This window comes from Ylistrum balloti, unplaced genomic scaffold (genome assembly GCF_031769215.1).
Source record: "Ylistrum balloti isolate Yb309-2 unplaced genomic scaffold, AGI_CSIRO_Ybal_v1 Utg370672, whole genome shotgun sequence".
Lineage (NCBI taxonomy): Eukaryota > Metazoa > Mollusca > Bivalvia > Pectinida > Pectinidae > Ylistrum > Ylistrum balloti.
Genome location: NW_026782406.1, coordinates 787,201 through 813,038, shown reverse-complemented (window position 1 = coordinate 813,038; position 25,838 = coordinate 787,201). Strand labels below are relative to the sequence as shown.

At 35.4% G+C, this 25,838-nt stretch overlaps 1 protein-coding gene across 1 annotated transcript; it reads left to right on the top strand.

Moving 5' to 3' along the window:
• The first annotated feature begins 5,650 nt into the window (after positions 1 to 5,650).
• Positions 5,651 to 25,557, top strand: LOC132557456 (neprilysin-1-like). The gene is made up of 21 exons (XM_060221944.1): positions 5,651 to 5,724; positions 8,685 to 8,869; positions 9,810 to 9,845; positions 10,087 to 10,248; positions 10,392 to 10,475; positions 12,808 to 13,016; positions 13,978 to 14,157; positions 14,365 to 14,451; positions 16,889 to 17,028; positions 18,578 to 18,677; positions 19,083 to 19,211; positions 19,966 to 20,064; positions 20,604 to 20,681; positions 21,380 to 21,483; positions 22,232 to 22,290; positions 22,924 to 22,975; positions 23,433 to 23,500; positions 24,310 to 24,440; positions 24,772 to 24,933; positions 25,124 to 25,200; positions 25,458 to 25,557. Exons 1-21 carry the CDS (start codon positions 5,651 to 5,653, stop codon positions 25,555 to 25,557), a joined length of 2,316 nt encoding a protein of 771 aa, XP_060077927.1.
• Positions 25,558 to 25,838: the final 281 nt, after the last annotated feature.

The window sequence follows — 25,838 nt, the reverse complement described above, 5'->3', positions numbered from 1 at the left end:
ACTGTTTTTGTATATATTTCTAATCACATATAATTAACACTGGCGAAATAGTTTGACATATTTTCCTTGTATTCACAACGAATTTCAAACTGAAAGGTGACATAACCTGACAGGCTGTGGACAATATTGATGACAGGTTGATCATTTAGAAAATTTCACGAAGGCACAAGTTAAATCTGAAGTTCCATTACCAAATGCTTTGTAAAAGACAAAAAAGTACAAACAGAATATATTTATGTGTTGCTGGTTGTTAGTAAATAAACAACGGAATTAATCCAATATGTTCTTGATGAATAATGTTTCCCCTCTAAACAATAGCATGAATTTAAATTGTGTCTATTTCATTACTTTGACAATTAAAAAAAATAATAAAAACAAAAATTGCTAGAAAAGGTATGTTCGATAAACAAACAAGCTTCCTTGTTGCGAATTTTAAGCTGCCATGTCCTCATGTGGCGCTCATCTTGAACTTAGATAAAAAGTGTTTACGTTATTTTGCCAGGAAAACGTCTGGATTAGGTACCGGCTGTCGATTTAATCTGATTCGACAATGATTTTCGTTTTAAAATATCCTTAATTACACCTGGTGCCGGTCGTTACAGCGTGGATATAAGTAACTGGTGACTAGCAAAAAAAATTATTGTCACGCAGACAAATTATGTTGCAAAATGGAACTCCTATATGTACGTAAAACAGGCCCATCGCACCTCTTGCTGTGAAACGATGTACGCTGTCATTAATTTGGTTTTATTTTTGTCTGAAATTTCTGCTAGTGAACAAATACCATGCAACACGAGGCCAGATTTATTTAGATTACAATTCTATAGTGTAAATTAAATAAGATATTTCTGACCGGACTAATATCACTTTACTAAAATCTATATCAATCATTTCACTGTAAAATCTCAAGGAACAGCGACTCTATCTGTAAGCATGAAGATACAAGCGACATTCTCAGATTTAATTCGTACCGAACTCTAGTCCTTAATGATAGTAAGCAACAATAGGAGTTGTTTATTGACTTTATTTTGGTTTCAGACTTGACTCCTGATATATCTGTACTTAGTCTATGTAAATAAAACACAATCATTTCAAGTTCAATATAGCGCCTGCTCCAAACCGTTGCTTCAATAACCGGCGGACTTATTGGTCGTAATTCTATTACAGGGAGTATTCTGTATTGCTGGTTTCGGCTGATAAATTTAATAACCATCACGTGTTATCAGTAAACGAAGAATACTATCAAGAACTGGTTAAACTGCCGGATAACTGCTAACGTTAAAACCCGGTCAGTAGGTTTCCAACAGACAATGGCGTGGGTCATACACATATACCCTTACATAAAGTCATTGAAGGGGAGCTCACTCTGTCATTGACTTTATATCCCAGAGTGTTAATTAAATCTCAAGCCGTCAGTACTATTCGCTCTGCTTTGTTGCACTTGTCAAAACAATTAGATAAGATGCAGGATTGACATCATACAAGTTAGGACAACCTCGAAATAGTAAATCTTTGGCGTCAAACGATAGTACATAATGTTACTCTGTAAACACAAAGCGAGGACAAATTGTATCGGGAAAGGTCAGCTAAACACACTGTAAATACAAGACGAGGACAAATTGTATCGGGAAAGGTTAGCTAAACAGCAGGATAAGGAAAACATGTTAGATGTCGAAACAGAAATACTGTTTTACTATGTCCTTCCGCGTGTAGTGCATTTTTGTAGCAAATCAGAAATGTCGATTTGATGACGTCATCTAGCGGCAGAGCGACACACAACACTCGTAGTGACCGCGGTAACATGTGTGGCCAGCTTAACGTCATTTCCTAGTGTCCTCCACTACAAGTGTAAATGTCATATACAGGTGTGTCGTTTGTTATGTCCATCTGTTCAGACGATACCTATTAACGAACAGACACGCTCAACATGAGATCACTTACTTGTTTACAATACCTCAAGGGAGTCACGTGATCAAGCGAACTACAGGAATTTGAACCAAGTTTACAGCTGAAGTTATAAAATATTTCCTTTCGTAAGTTTAATCAAGATTGTTGTGTTTACACGATTTCTTAACAATTAAATTTAATGTTGATCTGACACACTATATAAGACGAAGTATATGTAAGAATGTTCTGTGCGTATCTTTCCTGACGAATAATTCGGGGGTTTCCTGGTGTAAGTTCCTAATTCATGATTATACAAACATAATTACTGTTAATGGGAAACAGTGAGATAAGTTTTTATATATAGCTGACTAATTAAAGTACCCATACAGCAGGTTAGTCATGACGTCACAAGCTGTTAAATCAATGTTGCTGCACAGGGGAGCACGGCTGTGAGTGGCCAGTTCTGTACAGAGCTTTATGTCATCTTCACAGTAGCTCAGAGATTTAAAGTCTGGAAGTGAATACTTCAATTTGGGAAAGGAGTCAAATTTCATTTCAAGCCTGTTTTACTTTCTCAAATATTGTGGGTTGTTTTGGCAGTTAAGTATCATTGTAACCGAACGTCAAAAACTGTGTTTATTCTACATATGTCTGGTTGAAACAGGGATTGCGCATAAGTTATTGAAAGTATATTAAGACCTCTCCCGCATATGTGATAGTCAGTTTAAACAAGTTCCTGTTAAAAATAAGCGAGTTCTGAGTCAGAAATCACACGATTGATGGAATACGGTTATTGCATCCCCAGAAAGTGTTATATTCTACAACATGTCTTTTCTCTATGGGTTTAACTTCGTGGATCAATGTTTTTTTTCATATAAATAGCCAGTTCTCCTAAAACAGATGTATAATTTACCTGTATATATAGGGGGCGGTAGACGCAGCCTTGTAGAAGTTGGTGCCAAGAAAACTACATAATTATCTATTGAAGTATACATGAAGATGATAATATTCCTTATTACCTGTTTCACCTTTATCAGAAATAAGTACACTGTTTCTCACCCAAGTCTCACAGAAGTCGGCGTTATTTCTGTGTGTTTCCTAAGCATTGCCATAATTCACAAGACAGCAACTTCTTTCACGCCGAAGAAATCTTTATTTTATATTCTACGCGTCATAACGGTCCACACAGAGGTATTGAGACTTTCAGAAAACATACCACCGGAGTCTTACTTAAACCACAGACAGCATTCTCTCTAGCTCAGTGAACCGTCCTTCATTTTGGCTTTTATGTTGTCCAAAGAGCTAAGTGAACGGATGTTGTATTTGCTAGTTATTTGTTTTTAGATATTTCATTTTTTTAAGTTTCTCGTTCAATAATACTCTCAAAAAGATATCTTGAAATCTTATAATATCCATTTGTTAGAATAGTGAACATTCGAACACGATTCACTGTAATGAGGGACAGTTACAGCCGTACCTGGTGATCCCGCGCGAGCCTCGCGGTGTATGTGATACATTTGTCTATCACACGGCAGGCGTGTGTCGGATTTAGCGTGACGAAAATCGCTACGCATGGTAGCCTTAAACATTCCGAGGAAGTATGCAGAAAAAAGGATGGAGGTATACATTTACAGGGGAAAAAATCAAAAGTAGGGATATCACGTTAAGGTAGGTAGCGATTACTGAACGTCTCTGTCATTCTACCGATATTAGTGTGTTCTGTCTTAACTAGAGTAGATTCACACTGCACCAAAGGTTTACATACTTATATATAACATGTCTACTTGAACGCGTTTGTTGGCCTCAAGGTGTATAGGTACTGAAAGTCATATAAGGCAGTAGTTGTTTATACGCAGGAACTGTTAATGATCACTAATCGAGCCATCAATAATTGTAAAAGTGACAATAGATGAATCTAAGATCAGGCGGTGTAGTTACTAGAGTATGACAAGACATAACGTACTTGACAGTAGGAACAGTAAGAACAATCACTGTGACGATATATAACAGATCCAGTCTCAAAAGTAATGAATGATGAAATCAATTACTATGACAACACATGACGTAATGGATAACAAGATCAATAACTATGACAACACATGACGTAATGGATAAAAAATATCTATTACTATGACAATACATGACGTAATGGATGACAAGATCAATAACTATGACAACACATGATGTAATGGATAACAAGATCAATAACTATGACAACACATGACGTGATGGATAACAAGATCAATAACTATGACAACACATGACGTAATGGATAACAAGATCAATAACTATGACAACACATGACGTAATGGATAACAAGATCAATAACTATGACAACACATGACGTAATGGATAACAAGATCAATAACTATGACAACACATGACGTAATGAATGATCAGATCAATAACTATGACAGTACATGACGTAATGAATGATTAGATCAATTACTATGACAACACGTGACGAAATGGATAACAAGATCTATTACTATGACAACACATGACGTAATGAATAACAAGATCTATTCCTATGACAATACATGACGTAATGGATAACAAGATCAATACCTATGACAACACATGACGTAATGGATAACAAGATCAATAACTATGACAACACATGACGTAATGAATAACAAGATCTATTACTATGACAACACATGACGTAATGGATAACAAGATCAATAACTATGACAACACATGACGTAATGGATAACAAGATCAATAACTATGACAACACATGACGTAATGGATAACAAGATCAATAACTATGACAACACATGACGTAACGGATAACAAGATCAATAACTATGACAACACATGACGTAATGTATGATAAGATCAATAACTATGACAGTACATGACGTAATGAATGATCAGATCAAATATGACAATACATGATGTAATGGATGAAAAAATCAAATATGACATTACATGACGTAATGAGTGATCAGATCAAATATGACAATACGTGATATAATGGCTGATAATGGCAAATATGACAATTTATGACGGTAGGCACATAAATATTTATTACAATGGTTATAATTTAATGGAGAGTAATAAGATTTAATATGACAAAACGTGACGTAACCTGGAGTAAGAAAAGTTACCATGACAACACGTGACAAAGCTATGCGACGATACAATAACGTAAGTACATTTGATCTAATCCGTTATTGGAATGTGAACAATTAGGCGAATAGTTTCGAACTGAAAAACAGCAACTTTTTTTCCAAACCAAAAATCGATCGAGCGTCTATTGAATTAAGTCATTGTAGAATAAGAATACTGTAGAGATAGCAACGTCAAGATTTTTCTTGATGAGCACGCGCTGCGTAGGTGACGGTCGAACTGAAACCGGAGTCTAATGAAGCTATCGACACTACATCAATTTGGTAAGGCTTCAGAATCACCTGTCATCAACACATCTCATCCACCAGCCGTAATAAAATCACATATTGATTCCTGAGGGTCTTGATGGTTGATCTCGTATCAAGTTATTATCAGAGTTATACAACACACAGAACATGAGTCGTAGAGAACACAAAAGACGAATAAAAAAAGAATCGAATGTCTTTCTATGAACGCAAATGGCAAACGATGCTTGGTCCCGTCGTCATAGACTACTCCCACATAACAAGATTAACCCCGATCCATCTGTTCACTCTCTCTGTAGCCGAGTATTTGTATTGTTTTAGACTGGACAACGTAACGTGCTGGTCAAGCTATTGCTAAACCTTTTGGAACTGGTCAAGAAACAATGTCGAGGAGTGTTAGTAAGGAAAGACTATCGAACTCCCAGAATTCCCTGTCAATCACTGACGTTGATGTAAGGTATGTACAGCAAAAAAATCACGTGACGTTTAAAATAAAACAAATGAAAATAAAACTTACCATTTTGAACTAACAGATTTTTACCTGTTATTGTTCTCAGGGTCGCGCTGTAAATGTTTTACAATTTGTGCTATGATGGTTTCCAATACTGTGTTAATTAAGATTTTGTTGATCTGTCGAAATCTTATCGATGGTTTATACAAAGCATGTCCTGTGGTAAGTGTACAGTACATTGATGTAATATACAAGAATTTTTATGTAAAGTCGTGTTTTAAACAAGTAACTTCAGCTCAGTAGAACTATTTTCACGACTATTAGAAGATGGAGGCCATACCTACCACATGTTATACCATACAGTGTAGATTTACGTAGTACCTAGACACACCAGTGGTGTACAAGGTGAACAATTAAGTTTTAGACTACAGGAAAACTACTAGTGATGAAAACCTGATACAGGTGATCTTCTCCAATACAGGTAATAAGCGGTGTCCTATAGTTACCTGTGATTATTATCTGTGGTCTGTCTTATGTCTTTATCTGTATCCTGTTTCAATGACCTCAATTTTATTCTGATGTAAAATCTGATGAACTTCATGGCTGAATTGTTACAAACTTGCAGTGATTATTAGAATTAAAAAAGAACGAAGAATGTTTGATGAACAAAAGTCATCCTGTTTTGAGAAAAATTTGTGTATCTTACAGAGTTTACATAGTTAAGTAAATGAATAATTCAAATTATCTACTAGTCATAATCTCTCTCTCTCTATATATATAGAGAGAGAGAGATGTAACTTAAAGAAGCTTTGTGTATCGATTAACTAGTTGAAAATAATCAAATCAACTGTTGATTTGATTTTTTTTCAACTATATATATAAGACAAAATAATTTCTCAAACTTATATACAAATATAAATAAATATGAATAAGTTAAAACATAAATAGATAAAATATCAACGCTTACGATTTACCAGAGCATTTTGTTAAAGAAATGTATGAAAAAATGAGAAAAATAAAGAAGTAATAACACTAGAATTTCTGACGGTATGAACTTTTACAGGATTCATTGCTGTAACATAAAGATAATTTAATGTTTACATATATAATGTATATATAATGTGTGTCCGGACACTAAGCCTGGTCACTTTTGGCTCTTTGTAAACAATCCAAATTACAAGTGTATTTAGCTATGAAGTGTGTATCTGATATATCTACAAGTGTCCGACCTATATATTAATGGCTTAATTAGGAAATATACTTCGTTGTATTCTTATAAATTTAGGAAAAAAATAAACCCTATTCCATACTTATTTATAAGTCATTTCTAAATTTATATCAACCACGATAGAATCGCACAACGTGCGCACAAATGTGCTATAGCTTAGTTCGTCTAATTTTCCTATCGTGCGCAAATCGTGCAGATATTGTGCGCACATGGTACAACGTTGTGCGATCCCACATCTGTCGAAAAATACAAAGTTTCTTAATTTTTTAAAATAAGTAGCATTAATTAATTTATTGAATTTAATTGCTTTATGTCTCTTCCTACAGTATCTATGTGTCGGATTCTGTAGTCTGATAATGATGGACATTTAAGTAGGTAATGAAAGTCGTCACCAATTTCTCGTGTGTTACAATATCGCCATTTCTTCTCATTTTTTAATAAATAACACACGATATACCAGTATCAGAGATAAATTCGGACGATAGACGCTGATGGCCCTTTATACGGAGCGAAATACCATGTTAAGCTGTTGTATGAAAGATGTTGACTCAAGTTTTTCTACTATACTCACTGAGCTTAAATATGTGATCGCCGAGAAATGTCTGTGTCACACTCTGGTACATGTCGGTTCAACTCGTAATGACCAACTGTTCATTAGTATTAAGATATTTTACTGTAAAGATTTTAATAAATACATGTATATATATAGTCAGAGTAAAAATGTTTTTGATATAAACCACGAATTACACACACAATATATATAATATATATATATATAATATAAAGGAGTATTTGAGTATAGTGGCGGCCATTGTAAATATGCTTTAAGTTGTAGAGGAAAATGATTGAAAATACTTGGTTTACAACATATACATATCAATAGAAAAATAAATTATCTTTCCATCAATGTTCGATTTATAGCACTGTTGTGAAGTGTGTGAAGCATTGCCTGAATACTGACCCTAGCAAGGGTCGCTAGTTCTTGGTGGTTTTGTGTGAGGTAGAACCCTGACTATCGACCAATATAAAACCGTAGATAGGTTGTCAGAACTCTTCGGGCTACTGTAATGTGTGCCTTTTAGCTTTTTGTCTGATCTTAAAACTGTTGTGACTGTTTTGGCTGATCGCTTCCTGTCAATGAATTAAAGCCATCCAAGATCCTAACCCAGTAGGCTTTCTTGTCATCTTGTTTCAGCGGACAGAACACATTAAAAATCACCTTTATCAATGTGTTTTTAATTTCAAAACAGTACATCTGACGACTTGATGTGATTCGCTTGAGGTGGGACCACATCATAAACTGCGTATACTACCTGTAATAAAGAATATTTTTGAAAGTGGCTCATGAAAATCTTATTGCATGTTTCTGTAAAAATGAAAGTGAAATTTTAAAATGCTTTCATCTTATTTATATAACATGTTTAATGATTAATCGCGTTGATGAACTATATTGTTTGTTGCCTGGTGATTGAAGCTAGTAACTGTTTCGTGCCAATATGTGAGATAACTACAACAATGTAACACAGTGACACAACATTGTACTAAATGTTGAACCACAATTAGAGTGGCGGGAGTCTTAATATAGTTAATGTGATAAAAAATTTGTCCATTTTGTTGCTTTGCAGGTCACTTCATTTGCACGAGGTTTCTTCCCTTTATAAATCTACGAAAGAAACAAAATAGACTATTGCTCCTTAAAAGAACGACCATTATAATCTAGAAGTATTTTACCTTCCAGCATGAAGGATCCCAAACACAGCAGTACGGCGTCACGTGGTATCCTGCTAGGGCTTGTCCTTTGTCTAGTAGTGATTCTGGCACTAGTTATCGCCCTTGCCGTCATATCTGCCAAGAAGATAGATGACGCTGATGATGCTGTACAAGAAAAGCAATTGGGACAAGGAAATCAACAGTCTGGAAAAGGTAATACATACAAATATTGTTGGTGTTCATGTTTCTTTCTAAAAAAAAAGGTGGTAGGTGAGTGTTAGTGAGTCCACAAGGCATCTATCAATAATTACAACTATTGTAAAAACGCTTTGATTGGCAGATACGGTGAACTTTGACCTGAAGAACGATCCATACACTCGCGAAATTTGATAAATAAGTATTTCACAATTGTTTTTGTAATAATTATTTTCATACGGATTTATTTCAATTTATTGTTTTTGAGATAATAAAACCAATTTGTTTCGTAATAAATCTTTTCCACCTTACTTTGTATATGACTAACTGTCAGTTTGCACATTAATTGGCGGCATTTTACCCTAGTTCATATAACTACTTCTTAACTGATGTAGGTAACAAACACTTTGGTGCAGTGCAGGCCATATCATAGTTGGAATAGCTCTTGTAGCGAAGTAAGGACAGGTCATTCAAACTTGTGGTTTTTCTTCCACAAAAAAAAAAAAAAATGAATAAATAAATAAAAAAAAAAAAATATTCTAAAGCTGTAATTTTGGTTTATTAAAAAAAAATGAGTCGAGTGAAAGAAACACCATAAATAAATAAACTATTTGTTGTTTTACCTCTATCTTTTATATAATATGGAGGAGATACTTTGAAGAGTTATATATGAGATAAAATATTACGGAACCAAATTAAAGATCAATTCATATTAATCGATGTGTGTCTTACTGGAAACTCCTGTTCACTCATATTTACATATTCGAGTGAAGTTTTAGAATGTATATTTTCTCCATCTGTCAAACTGCGTTTTCTATACATGAAAATCATAAATACACATTTTTGATTTATTACAAATCCCATATTTTGATAGGAGGATAATTTTAGAAATTCATTCAGTAAAGAGGTGTATTTATATTATTAAACCTGGTATATTTACTGTCATTTTTATTTACAGTGTACCGGTGTCTCACAGCCGACTGTGCTCGAGCAGGTAAATACTCTACCAATAACCACAGCATCCTTCAACAGTTAAACAGTGTGCTGTTCACATTCTCAAATAAATCTTTCCAAGTAAGCGAGGTTTAGTAACCTTTGGATGCCTCCTTCCATTTAATTACAACATGGCATTTCTGACAAAGTAACAAACATTTGACGTGGGATGTATATCACTGATAACAACCTAAAACATCATTCATTACAGTTGCGTTTGAAGTACTCTTCGTCATTTTCAGCGGCTGAAATGGCGAACTCTATCGACGTGACAGCCGATCCATGTGAAAACTTCCACCAATTTGCCTGCGGACGCTGGGCGAAACGTCACGTGCTGAAACCAGATGAGTCCGTATTTGGCACGTTCTACCAAGTCCGAGAGGATGTAAAGGTTACGCTGAAATGTAAGATTCTTATCGAGGTAACCAAGGTAACAAAGACACAATAAACATGTAACACCTTTGTTTTGTGTATGTATGTCTATACTTTCCCGGGAATAGGTATTGTCTATGGTATTGACAATTTGCCGAATCGATTATACTTCCAGATCTGTTGGAGGCGAAAGTGACGATTGAGGACCCGGAGTCCATAAAGAAGGCAAAGCATACATACCAGTCCTGTGTAGATGAAGGTAATTATCTCCCTTTCCACTTAAATACGTTATTTAATACAGACTATACATGGCTACCATCTTCTTACGATGCTGAAGGACCGATAGTTGATAAGCGACTGAGAAATACTTAAAGACGGTTTGATTTTAACAGGTGAAACACAAACAAATTGTAAACATATATCTAACACGATCAGGAAAAAAAACACAAATTGACTGTGTCCAAGGTGTCATTTGTCCAGGCACCGTAAAAATATTTGTAATTTCTGTGAGAATTACGGCGTGACCTTTCAGAAAGGCATTTCTTCCTTAATTAAAACGGGTCAAGTTAAACTATCGCAGATGCTGACGTAATGGTCTTGACTTATCTTGATAAACATGTCTGAAAATCAACATAGATTAGTACTACAGTCACTTCAGTGTTACAGAGATTGTACAAAAGACACACAAGTGAAAAACAGCTAATAATGTAATTTTAGAATGCGATACCAACATGATCAACTTTTCATCAACATGACGATTTCAGTTTCCCTGCCATGAATTTTCCATATCTGGATAACAATGTCCCTGCATCTTCAACCTACGGTATTTACATGTCACAGGTGATTCGATATTCAAAGGCCTGTTCCCATTATAACGATTTTCGTGCAAGAAATCGTCAATTGAATGACATACTCGTAACACAAAGGTTCAAAAGATGCAGGTTTATGAAAATTATGGGAAAATTTTATGGTTGCCATAGTGATCTCATTGAGAAATATTCTATTTCTTTGTGAAATATGAAGCAGGACGTATTTGGTGTTCGTTAGTTTGCTTGTTGGTTCCGTTGTTGTTTACCTTGTTCTCATTTGAGAACGTGACATTACTTACTTGGAATTTGAGTTTGAATTATGATTGTGTTGTCATGATGGTATTTTCTTGAACAATGAATACAACTGCACGACATAGCCACACTGTCCCTTAAGGACCTGCCACGACCCTAAGGACCTAAATTGTGAACTCTAACAGGCGTAATTTCGTAATTTTAATAATAAGATGTCTGATAACTTTAGAAGAACGTCCAGTACATGTGTATAGTCTGAACCGTGCCATTATTCGAATTAATTAAAACGTGGCATGTAGGTCACAGCAAAACTTGAATACTTAAGACCAACAAACTGTGTCTACTACCTCTAACCTCAAGGGCCTAAATTGTTAACAAAAAAGTTACCAAGAAGTCTATAACGGTAATTCGGCTTGGACGCGATATAATGGACACCGTTCTCTATTTACTCAAAATATAAAAAGTTACGAACTCCCAGTTTCAATTTTTACACAGACAAGAATTCGCAAGAAAACGTCGATATTTGGATTAAGCCCTGTACAATTCAACATAACACCTGTTTTAACTTTCCTTGTTTTATATCATTATGTTGACGTCATCGACATTCATAGTTTACTACATAAGATTAAAATGGACTCTATCGCTTTGTTTATCATTTGTTACATCATGTCTTCACGTAGTTTAGGAAACAAACTATTTTCAAAAGGTCGGATGGGGGGGGGGGGGGGGGGGGGGGGGGGGGGACTGTATTGTTGTCATTATTTGGACCGATAGTCCATCACGGAATCGATACTTGGCGATTTAATCAAGTCTGATTTTTCACAGACGAAGGATATTGCTACTATTGTGGCGCTTCACTCCCTTGTATTTAATTCATGAAAACTGAAAGGTCAGTTGTTGTAACTAGAAATAAATAGGTTTATTTTATCAGGCCTACTACAACATTACAACATGTGTGTAAATGTGTCTCTGTGAAAAAACGTGCGTTCTCATTAATGTAGCTCCTGTATTGTGATGTTCTGTCCTCGCTTTATAAGGTCTATTTCACCTCTCTGACGTATAACGAATTTTACTGTTGAAGTGTACAAAGTGAGACTGCAAATACGAAACGAATATCATCAATCTTGATTAAACTACATGTAGATCTTGGCCGTTCTATTAGGTCAAACAACATCAATTCAGGTGTACATTGTTCTAAATCCTACACAGGTAAACTACAGCAATAGAATGAGTGACTGAACGACAATTCATACCGTCACCATGTCAACAAGAATTCCTTCTATTTTTAGACAAAGAATGTTAACATCTACCCTGGGGACTGATAATGACGGTGTTAACTGAACGGTTAATCAGGAACTATAGTTACATTTCTATTTAGCAAGTTTTAACGACGTGTTCGCTTTACAATGATACAAACCCGGAAAAAATTGCAGAAAATTAATTTAGTTTCTGGAAGAATTAAAATCTTTCATGGAAGAATAAAACTTGCATGGCTATTACGTACAACGATGAAATTTTATTTTTTTATAGAGACAATAGATTCTCAAGGAATCACAGACGGAATAAAATTTATCAATGAGCTGGGAGGTTGGCCCGTTCTTGAGAACTCAGCCGGGGGTCAGCCAAGGTCACTCGGCCTGGAAGAGCTTCTAAAACGGACGAGAAAGTACAGTAACAGGCCTGTTCTGGATATGTATGTGTACGACGACTCTAAAGATATTGAACATAACATAATGTATGTAAGTATACACAGTACATAACAGTATGTAAATAAATATACAATATCATACCGTTATACATATGTAACTTTATGTATAAGAAATACTATGTAACTTTATGTATAAGAAATACTATGTAACTTTATGTATAAGAAATACTATGTAACTTTATGTATAAGAAATACTATGTAACTTTATGTATAAGAAATACTATGTAACTTTATGTATAAGAAATACTATGTATCTTTATGTATAAGAAATACTATGTAACTTTATGTATAAGAAATACAGATGTAATGTTATGTATAAGAAATACATGTGTAAGTTTATGTATAAGAAATACATGTCTTTTAACCCCATTTCCGCTCTTGGTGATGCTCCCCATACTGTCCATACCATTCGATATTTTGACATATCCTGGTCCTGATGAAAACACCTGAATATCTACTCTAGAATTAGTTCAGAGATTCATCAGTAATACAGATCTATTCGATAATTTCTTTTCTATCCCTGTTGCCACAAATCTTGGTCTATTATCAACTGTCTAGCATAGATCGACATAGATCGGTGAATTTTATAACCAGCTTGTCTGTTCTGATCTACGGACCAAACCAGAGAAACTAAATGATATTTGTGTGGTAGTGTTATAATTTTTGAGAATGTGTAGAATGATGGTCAATTTGTAAAGTAGTAATATTTTCATTGTCCATCTTCCATATTACATAATTACATACTGTATCCTAATTGCTAAGTAGATACCCAGATTCATCTTTATGTACTTCTATAACTAAGTTGATGGGTAAACTTTAATTTTCTGAGGAGATGGCATCCACGGATTTTTCTTGTTGCCCAAATTCTGTGCATTAAGATCATTGGATTAAAAATGTTTCTGAATTGAAACTAATCTTACGGGAAATGATGATATACATATAAAAGTAAACAGTTTTTATTAATTAAGTTTGTTTCATTTTCTTGTGAACAGATCGACCAGCCATCACTCGGCATGCCTGACCGGAAATACTTTTTAAATGGCCGCGATGACAAAATGTTGAAAGCGTATGAGAAATATGCTGTAGAATTAGCTAAGGCATTCGGTGCTGATCCCACTGTGGCAGAACAACAAATGAAAGAGATGGTGGATTTTGAAATAAAGATTGCTAACGTACGTTATTAGTAGATAATAAATTTGAACGAAGCCAGTCTATTATCATACATCTGTTTGTTGTGATCGAGTAAACATCACGTGTTTGATTGTTTATTCCATTGATTTATTTATCAAAATATGACTATTAATAACATTTGTAATGTTTATAAATTAATAATGTGATGCTATTAAAAATAATAAATTGATATCTGGTTCAAACTCCAGTTGACCATGCCATCCGACCAGAGAAGAAATGCAGATAAACTTTATAACAAAATGACTGTGGCGACGCTGAAACAGAGGTACCCACAGGTAGGTAACCATGTCCAGTACATTCTGTAGAACAATCTAGACTTTATAACAAAATGACTGTGACGACGCTGAAACAGAGGTACCCACAGGTAGGTAACAATGTCCAGTACATTCTGTAGAACAATCTAGACTTTATAACAAAATGACTGTGGCGACGCTGAAACAGAGGTACCCATAGGTAGGTAACAATGGATAGTAATACCTGTTCTGTATAATCTAGATTTTATAACAAAATGACGGTGACGACGCTGAAACAGAGGTACCCACAGGTATGTAACAATGTCCAGTACATTCTGTAGAACAATCTAGACTTTATAACAAAATGACTGTGACGACGCTGAAACAGAGGTACCCACAGGTAGGTAACAATGTCCAGTACATTCTGTAGAACAATCTAGACTTTATAACAAAATGACTGTGACGACGCTGAAACAGAGGTACCCACAGGTAGGTAACAATGGATAGTGATATCTGTCCAGTATATTCTGTAGAACAGCCTATACTAACTCAGTAAACATGTTCAGTGAAAGACAAATACGTATTTACCTTTGTTTTGTTAATTTCATCATACAATTGTTTATTGTCAAAATATTGATGTTAGAATGAATTTGGCAGCTGGCACAACCTATGGAATATATATATAAGTATAGAGATACATCAATCAAATGATCAGTGAATTATAGGATGGTATTAAATAACACAATACTAAATAAAGTAAGAGTGCAACATCAGAATCTAGAATTTGGGCTAATTGCACAGACAGGGAATGCAACATCTTAGAATCAATTCAACTAGAGGCAATTCACATTATTACTGGCCTAAGACGGGGCACCAGTCATGCAATTCTATATAATGAGTCTGGATTAATACCCTTAGCTAAAAGAAGACACTTACATCAAAATATCCATTTTTTAAAGATTTTAAATAACAGATGCCCTCCTCATGTATTTGACTCTATCCAACCTTTTATAAACAATAATAATGCTCCTTATCCACTTCGACACAATAGATTGTTTGATGTGCCCCATACAAGAACTTGTCAATATAGCACTAGCTTCTTTCCAAAACTCATGAATGAATGGAATGGCCCATCTTGTCTGTATCCCTCATTAACTTCTATTTATGCGATAAAAAATCTTTTTTTATCACAGCAAGCTACCATTCCTCCTTTCCACTGAAATGATACTTTCAAATATAAAGGACAAAGAAAAGCTAACATAATTTTATGTCAACTAAGAAACTCTGCAAGTAATCTGAATTTTGATTTATTCAATTCCCACCTTAAAGTTAACCCTGCCTGTAACTGTGGCCACCCAGTTGAAGATTGTACCCACTTCTTTTTCCACTGTCCCGTCTTTACTAACCAGAGACAACTCCTCTTTAATTCCCTTTCTGACCTTAGTGATTCTTTACCTCCTACAATTGATACATTTCTCAAAGGTTCTCCTATACTTGATGCAAACATGAATAAATTTATTCTTGATATAGTTCAGAGATTCATAACTGACACTGGTCGCCTACTTTAGCAAATGTACATCCCATTCTATATACTTCTATCTTTTCTATCTCTCATTTATATTTGATGTCTCAAGTGTGGGTCCGCCTGTCCATTTTAGGGACTCAGCTCAGGATTATGTGCAAATGGACTGTTTGAACCTGCAGCCTGTCCCACCACAAATGGACATATTTTGACCCAGTCTTGTAATATCTTGTGATACCTAATTTGTATTTTTTAGTTTATGTTACTGTTCTGGAACTCAATAATACAAACGATGGTGATGCCTATTTTGCATTTCGGTTATATAATCATCCATTTGAATCTATCTTCTACATTCTTATTCCTAATATTTTTATTATCTGTTATCTCTAATTTTGATTGATGTGACTGTATACTTGTTTATGCACTGTAAGGAGAGGGCTTTCATAGGCTCTGCCTGTTGCCCAATTCCTACTGTCAATACCACCATGACAATAAAGTATTCTGAAAGAAAGAAAGAATCTAGAATATTTTAGGAAAAGAAAACACTTCCGTCAGTTAGCATTTATAAAGGAAAAGAAATTTATAATTGTTTCAAGAATAAGTCGGAATGTCTCGTTAGATGAAGGCAGGCACAGACTCGCACTGTCCGTATCCTCTCACCAACTAGTACCAGGTCCATGAAGTTGACAAGCGGATGTGATTTTGAGACCATATATAGATCCAGTGAATGAAAAATCAAATTTACTTAAAAGAGAAATCGGTTTGATTTCATCGGGAGCGTCAAATCACTCATAATGACATTTTTACCTGTCATTACAGCAGTAATCACTGATCCTTCTGGAGAAATATGCCGCCATCTATTTTGTCATGTTGATGTTGTTAATAATACACGTGTACGATTGGGTAAGATAATCTGCCTTGTCAGATGTCAGAAGTTCACTTCCGGATTTGTTACAGTTTCAGTGGATGACCTATTTTAACGGAGTGTTGGGCGACGAAAAAATTGGATACTCAGTAACCGAGTCAGAAAATGTTATTGTGGAAAATCCTGACTATCTAAGTAAAATTTTCACCATGATCAACGGAACACCGAACAAGTAAGTACAACCTGTTATACAGAAACATTTTTCAGAATGCTGATACTGCTGTGATTATAAGATGATGAGCTGATCTTCCTCTAGTAAAGGTCTCATGTCAACTCGCCCCGAAGGTGTTGTGCAATGGTGCGTCACGAGCTGCTACGACAGGACGTGTTCCATACTCGAACAGTGTGGCCGTAGACCACGTGTTCCACGCTCGAACAGTGTGGCCGTAGATACGTGTTCCACGCTTGAACAGTGTGGCCGTGCAGTGTGGCCGTAGACCACGTGTTCCACGACAGTGTTCCACGCTCGAACAGTGTGGCCGTAGATACGTGTTGGCCGTATACGTGTTCCACGCTTGAACAGTGTGGCCGTAGATACGTGTTCCACGCTCGAACAGTGTGGCCGTAGACCACGTGTTCCACGCTCGAACAGTGTGGCCGTAGATACGTGTTCCACGCTTGAACAGTGTGGCCGTAGATACGTGTTCCACGCTCGAACAGTGTGGCCGTAGACCACGTGTTCCATACTCGAACAATGTTGTCGTAGACCACGTGTTCCACGCTCGAACAGTGTGGCCGTAGATACGTGTTCCACGCTTGAACAGTGTGGCCGTAGATACGTGTTCCACGCTCGAACAGTGTGGCCGTAGACCACGTGTTCCACGCTCGACGTTTCCACGCTCGAACAGTGGCCGTACGCTCGAACAGTGTGGCCGTGTTCCACGCTCGAACAGTGTGGCCGTAGATACGTGTTCCACGCTTGAACAGTGTGGCCGTAGATACGTGTTCCATACTCGAACAGTGTGGCCGTAGACCACGTGTTCCACGCTCGAACAGTGTGGCCGTAGACTACGTGTTCCACGCTCGAACAGTGTGGCCTTAGACTACGCTTGTCGTTCATGGTATTTCATAAACAGCGTCTATATATTCATGTATTCCGTTGCTCCCTATCACAAATACGTTTGAGACATAAATCGTTTTGGTCTATATCTTTATGTTTTCTAACGGTTCAGCCTTCATTTAAAGAGAAATGTCGCTAGTACTTTGTATAGTGGTTAGTAGTAATTTTATTTTCGCACGAGTCTTTTGTTTTCTTTCATATATCCTTTGTTGAAATGTTTTCCTGGTTATATCGAATTTATGTATAAATTAAGGTTCTGCTAACATTTCGTTAACATGTATTTTTGGGATAAGTGGTGGATGTTGTAGATATAAATGGGCCCCAGGATTTTGAACACAATCTTCATTAATCACTACAATGTAATAGCCTGTTTGGGCTGGTTGGAGAAATGTTTTGATTTAGCAGTCGATCGGGTATATTCTTAATTTCACAATTCTATCGATATGGGGAGTATGATGAAGCTTGTACAAAAGACTTGCATGTTAATAACATCTTTTCATACCAATTCGGAATTATATACAGTGGAGCTAAATAATGGATAACACTGCATCATACTGTTGTTTCGTCCTTTAGGGGCCCGTCAGTGATGTTAAGGACTTACATTTAAAGCCTAGAAGGTAACGAATTAGATCTAATTTCTCAGTATATCCTTTTAACACAGAGAACGAGTGCTGGCAAATTATGTGGTGTGGATCAGTTTGACAAGAATGACCCTCTCGCTTCCAGCTAACATCCGGGCACTGCGACAGGATTACTATGGGGTACGTTTTTTTTTTTTATCAAATATGGTTACTTTATATCATGAAGTGAAAGTTTTGTACATTATGAACGTGGATTCTTGAGACATTATTTACTGAAAGGATTGAGTTTATTTCAAAAAAGATGTTAAACGCACCAAATTTTCAACGCCCTAGCTTAGGTCAAGAGTATTCAGGATGTCAGAATTATCTTAAAACTCGTATAAATAAAACACAGAAATCAGAATATTCGGAAAGCCATTTCCTTACTTTAAAACCTACTTGGGCGCTCATGTGTATCTTCAAGTGTTAGATGGCTGGGTTTGGAGGCTCGTCCATTCCGAAGGCCCTAATTATCTATAATGTTTGTTTATGCTCACCTGCTGGTACATATGAAACTCTTTAGTGTATTATTGGAATCTAACATAGGTTCTGAAAGGATCAAAGACTTCTGAGCCGAGGTGGCACGCCTGTACTGGGGTCGCTAATGACGTATTTGGACTGGCTGTAGGAAAGCTATTTGTTAAAGAAGCATTCGACCAGGAGGCCAAACAGGATGTAAGCAAATTTATTTCACTCAAGTATTGTGTCGGAATACTTGAAACCAAGGAGTTTATTTTTTCATGCCATTTTTTACCACTATTTTCCCCTTCTGTAATGAATTACAAATGTGTAAAATTGTAACAGATACGAACAATTGTATCTATTTTTTGTCAGTAGAAGATGATATTAACAATTTTATAAAGATCTTGGTATGATATAAAATCACAGTAAGTGAATGTGTCCTTCGTTAATGTTTACAGGTTAAATGGCTGAGATCTCAAACAGTTTCGATTTGTTCCGGGCTATATAAGCAATGTTTAAAATAAGTCTTATTCACAGGAAATCTTAATTATTCTCATTAAAAAATGTAACTTGATGCTTTTGGTTTACCGCATGTTTGTAAATATACTTTAATTTGGAGCAATTTGTTTGTTTGGATTATTTGAATTGATTTTGTATTAGTTTTTTATGTAAATATATATATATTCAATTTTGCTATGTCCTTAATAACCGTTTAATATATCTAATATCAGAAAATGAAATTCAATATCATTTTTATATCTAGAAATTGCGATAAATTTCCAAGCCTGAGCTAACAATATTATAAGCGAATATGTGACGTCATTTCATTATTTTAATCCTGACGTCACAATAGATATACAGTGCATTAGATAATACGCAAGAATATTACCTGGTATAATAAGATAATTTAACAAATCATGTGAAAAAGCCTAATCCTATGTATAACATTGTGAATTGTGAATCACAGGCGTTACAGATGATATCAAATCTTCGTTCCGCTATGAAAGGTCTGTTGTCCGAGAATGACTGGATGGACGATGCCACCAAAGTCGTGGCTATCGATAAGGTAATGTTATAGATAAGAAAATTAAAAATTAACAGCAACAATGCCGACATGGCACTGTAATGGTTTTCTTAACACTATGTTTAATCTATGTGGAAGCCATTTGCTAGTTACTGTTTGTTGATATTAAGAAAAGCCTGTCGCATAGACATTCGAAAAAAAAGTTATTATCTATCAAAATTAATAATGAAAACTTCTTTCATGCTTTATCTGAATGGTTAATTTTTTATTTTATTCCTTTCTTTGATTTACTCTAACACAAAATTCATATTAAAAGGTGCTATTCATTTAACGTCTTTTTTACAGTATTGGAAAACGTTTTTTTATAATTGTTATGCCAATGGCGTAACATATTAATATTGAACAATTACGACAATTATTGTGTAGTGCTATAGCAGCTATTTGAAAAAGATCCATTAACATCACATTTGAATCTTGCTGGTATGAAAATTTGAAACAAAGGAGTAGAGTGCGTGGAAGAAGGTTTTGTGAATAAGGTTTCAAATAATAAATTGGTAATGTGGCACATTCCTATTTAACAGTTGAAGGCCATTGAGCCCCGGATTGGTTACCCGGATGATGTCATGGATGATAGCTTTCTAGACAAACGCTACGAGAATGTAAGTAAGAAGTAAAACGTAATGTTTAATTTTAATACACCTGTTTAAAGGATCTTACAAGAGTGTCCGTTATATGTGTGATTTTTGAAGTTAGTCTCAGAGAATTTTTCATGAAAGTGAGCCTATGGTGTGCGCAAATGAAAAGATATGTTTGAGTATACTATGACAGCGAAAGGAATGAGATATCCTCTTTATCACTGGATCGGACAAACGATTCTGGCAAATATTGCTGGAAACGCGCTTATCCATGTCACACTTGGTGCTTTTTCCGTCTCTATAAGTGATAATATAAGCTGCTAATATATGACTTTAATTTATTTTCTGATGCAGACGTCACAATAGGTGACATATTACATGAGAACATATTACACAGATATAATCGCTTATGTAAATGGCCATCATGTAATGAAGTATTTGTATATTACATGTCATAATTAATCATTTCAGTAAATATATCTTGTATTGCCTTTTGAACTGTCTTCTGGTCATTTGTGACGACTAATGTTGTATTTAATGCAAACATGACTCTTAATCTTAATTACTTATACCGCAGTTTCAACATTTAAAAACATATACGTCAACCTTTTAACCTATATCCTTAATAAGTCTGCCTCCAACTTGCTTGTTGAAAATTGCTGTCAGATGCTCGCTTTGCAAAGTTGCCTCTGCAAAGAATTAATTGTCTTGTTACTTTTCAGCACACAGTGATTGTCAATGCTTATTTCAACAACACATTAAACTCTAGGATGAACGGTGCGTACTATAGCCTCCGCAAGCTGAGAAAGAACGTTGACAGACAAATGTACGTTTTAGATCATACTAAAGACTTTATTGATTATACCATGTATTCAAATAGCGTATCTGTTCCTTATTTGGATGACCCTTGTGATGTCACGTGATAAATGAAAAAGCGCCTCGTAAATGTCTAATATGCTGAGCGTCATACAATGTATGAGACAAAGGGGCAAAACTTTACCTTTTGTTAAAAATTACTACCAAATCAAACAGAATCATATTTCTTTAATTTTTATTATTATAATTATCATGATTTCATCGTCAGATTGTTCTTGGTATTAGTCATATTCCTCAATTTGAGAACGTGACATTGTTTGGATTGATCAAAATTTACATGCTGGGTGTCGTCGATGAAGCAGAAGACGCTTACTCTTCTGGAACTCCTGGTGTTTTATTCTCATTCTTTTTCAAGACTCTTTCCATGCATTTTTTATTTTGTTCATATTTTGCACTCGTTTTATTGAATTTTGGTTTTGATTGTGATTGTGTTAACATGTTGGTGCTTTCCTCTTGTTTTTATTTTGATGTTGGTGAAGAAATAGACTTTTTTATTGCTCCAGTTCTGTTCATTTAAATCAATGTACTGTTATGGCAAATGCTACGCAACACTTCTTCATTCAATCTTGGTGTTATGTTCCCTTCATTAACAGCCCATAGAAGTGACATCGTTAGCTACTGTAATGATAGGGTTATTCTGCTTTGTAATCTTAAAACATTTATCAAGTTAACCGGTTTTATTACTCTTTATTATACAGCTGGGACACTGATCCTGCTACAGTAAATGCCTTCTACAATCCTCCCAGGAATCAGATAAGTATGTACTTTTTGTCAGGAAACAACAGAAAGTTGACATTAATGTTTAGGCCCTTAGCATCACTGTAGAGTCCTAGAAGGACGAAACAACTCTATATTACAGTTTAATTCATTGTTTGGCTCTACTGTATCTAACTCTAAATTATCAGAAGGTGCTATTCACTTGTTTTGTACAGTCTTTGTCGACGTCGGATGTCGGTTGCTTGTTGATACAGGTGATCTTTCGTCCTAAAACCTAAATACATATTGCCTAGTACATTTTAAAATCCAGACTTAGGTACAGGAGATTGTCTTGTATATGTACACTCTCTTATCAGATAAAAAAGTTTCCGCACCACTTATCAAGCTTAAACAGCATAGATGGCTGCATTATGTCTTAAATTGATTTTGTGTCGGAAGGTCAAAGTTCATGATTTCAGTTATTTATAGAAAAAAGTCATAACAATTAACTAAAGGTTATAACGTTGTCATTTTAGAAATTTTAAAGATCACTGTTGATATCGACATAAACATGATTTCTGCAAGGTTTATACAAGTTTCTTTCTTAATTGATTGAAACTTTCAAGTTATGTAGTAGGATATTGGCATAAACTGCTGATTAAGATATACCTCGGCATTTATTTCTACGTCACAGCGTTCCCTGCCGGAATTCTGCAGCCACCATTTTATCACAAAGATTATCCACAGTAAGTGAGGTTTTTTACTTATTTAATTTATATGTAATGTGAAGTATATTGATATATATTATAAAAGTTAGACATTTATCACTGTCACAGAGGATGGAATGTAAATGCGAACAGGAGGTACATTGGAAATGAAATCGATAGAGAACGTCATTGTTTCGGAACTTCAATGAAAAAGAAAAAAACAATTTTACTTTAAACATTTAGCGAAACAGTAAAATAATGATAACTAACAATATTTTACATCGGATGCTAAATATTGTTCCATTAAAATCCCTGCATTGAGCATCATTCATTCTTATCACTCGATATTACCATACATTTGACAATGACAGAGAAATCGTGATGAGTAATTTGTATCTAGAACAAGGAAACAGATGATGTCTCCGTCAAGAAAAATCTTAATAAAGTTTAATTGTATACATTGATGTGTGTATATGGTCTGGAATTATCTTTCCAGATACCTGAACTACGGAGGAATCGGTTACGTTATAGGTCACGAAATCACTCATGGATTTGACGACAATGGTACGTATTACTTCATTGTTGTTTACAACACTGACGATCGGATAGTTACAAAGCACACACTGGTTAAGATTAGTAACTAATTGTAAACATATTTCCCGTGTATATAACTAACATCATAGTGATGGCCTTAAAATGATGAAAAGTGAAAAGACACTACTGAAGGGAGAGTATCATCAAGTGTTCCGGAAAGATAAGCTTCTTTTGTTTCATCTACATTTATCCAACTCAAATGATAATGCGAAAATTATCATTTGGGATGAAGTCGTTCACTGTAATTGTTTAGCGGGTTTATAATCCATGGCCATGATAAGTCAGCCGTAGAATATACTCTCAGTAAATCACTGAGCGAATTGCAAGAGACCCATCGAATATTTTTTTGAAACAATTGCATAAAAGTAAGCCTCGAATCTTCATCGATGGGTAACCGACCGATCCTAGGTCTCATCGATGGTCTCTCAATCGATATATTGGTGGCAAGTATGATCTACCTTCCGAACTCTAGGTGACATCGATGTTCACTCGACCGCTGTATTCCGGCCTCAATCTCCGGCCTATGTGCCATCGATGGTCACTCGACCGACTTACTACAGCCCCATTCTGTTACATAGGTGCCAAGTATGGTCTACCGACCGAACGCTCTAGTAAGATTCATTGAATAAAGATTTTACATAGCTCTACTGTTTTTTGCGTTATAGATATATATATAATATTGCTACGAAAGTGTGACTGGCTACAGGTTACCATAGTTAAAAACATATCGGAATGGTCATGAATATCTAACACTTTGTACGACTTCTTGTTCTATAAAGGGAGAAGATATGACAAAACTGGAAAACTAAACGCCTGGTGGACAAATGCTTCCATCGCTCAATTTAAAACCAAAGCGGATTGTATGGTGGAACAATACAGTGGATACAGAGTGGAGGCAGCCAATACAAACGTGAGAATATTATACCATGACCTTGTTAAACATTGTATTGTCTCGACCATATTATTACTTATAGTGTTATACAACCATTATTTTTTGTCACACGCAACTTTAGGGAAATTATCATGGTATACGATTATCTCGAAAACATAAAATACGATCCCTGTTTATATATTTCACTGGTATTTTTGTATACCCTGTGCACTCTGTGTTAAATCTTTTCGGTGCTATAATAGAAGAGATACACAATTTACCGCTCACTTAACTGAGATGAGATGTATATACCTTAATGAATTATTTAAGTACATATCAGTGTACAAGTTTGCCGCCATGTCTTTTACAGTTAAACGGTAGATTAACACTCGGTGAAAACATTGCTGACAATGGCGGACTAAAAGAAAGCTTCCGGGCGTACCGGAAGTGGGTCAAAGAGAACGGAGAGGAACCGAAACTTCCAGGACTAGAGTACACTCCTAATCAGCTTTTCTTCCTTAACGCAGCTCATGTAAGTATATTTATGGTCTCAGTGTGAAAATAGAAATATCAATTTAAATATACCTTCAAACCATAGCAGTTTTTATCCTTTACCAAAATACATATCTGTAGCACGAACCGTTGGGACGAAAATAGACTTCAGAGAATGCATTGCAGTTCAGATTTGAATTTTATCAATAATTGTTTTATCCACTTTTTAGGTGTGGTGCGGGATCATTAGACCAGAAGAAGCACTCCGCAGAATTCGGGTTGATGTACACAGTGATGTAAAATCAAGGTATGTTTCGGAAATAAAACAGTTTTTGTATTTGTCTTATGATAGTTACACGCGCACTTCATCTGTATTTATCAAAATTGTGTTAGATATTCTCAGATCATTTAATATATCTTATGAAATTGTTCCTACGTGGTACAAAGAAGTGAACAGAATATGTTTATGTGATCGTATGAAAATACAATTTATATGGTTTGTATGTATATCTATTACTAAACTTACAATTTATGATAAACTTTTAATGAAATCTGACTTTGCAGAGCAAATGGTCCGACGTCAAACAATGAAGATTTTGCAAAGGCGTTCAACTGTCCAGTTGGAAGTCCTCAGAATCCAGTGAAAAAGTGCGTCATTTGGTAAAACTTGAGGCCGGGATTAAAACATTGAGAGGATTGGTAGAACCAGACTGCTACAATCTATATCAACATTGAGTCGCCCGGTAGTACTGGACTGTTAAATTCTGGATTGTTACACCTGGACTATTAAATTACATATCAACATTGAGTCGGAAGGTAGAAATGGACTGTTACATTGCATATCAACATTGAGTCGTCTTGTAGCAAGGGGCTGTTCCATTGTATATCAACATTGAGTCGTCTAGTAGTACTGGGATGTTACTTTGTATATCAACATTGAGTTGT

Coding starts and splice junctions, on each gene's coding strand:
- LOC132557456 (XM_060221944.1), top strand. CDS start 5,651: ATGTCGAGGAGTGTTAGTAAGGAAAGACTATCGAACTCCCAGAATTCC. Junction 8,870..9,809: donor AAATCAACAGTCTGGAAAAG/GTAATACATACA, acceptor TTTTATTTACAG/TGTACCGGTGTCTCACAGCC. Junction 19,212..19,965: donor ACCAGGAGGCCAAACAGGAT/GTAAGCAAATTT, acceptor TGTGAATCACAG/GCGTTACAGATGATATCAAA.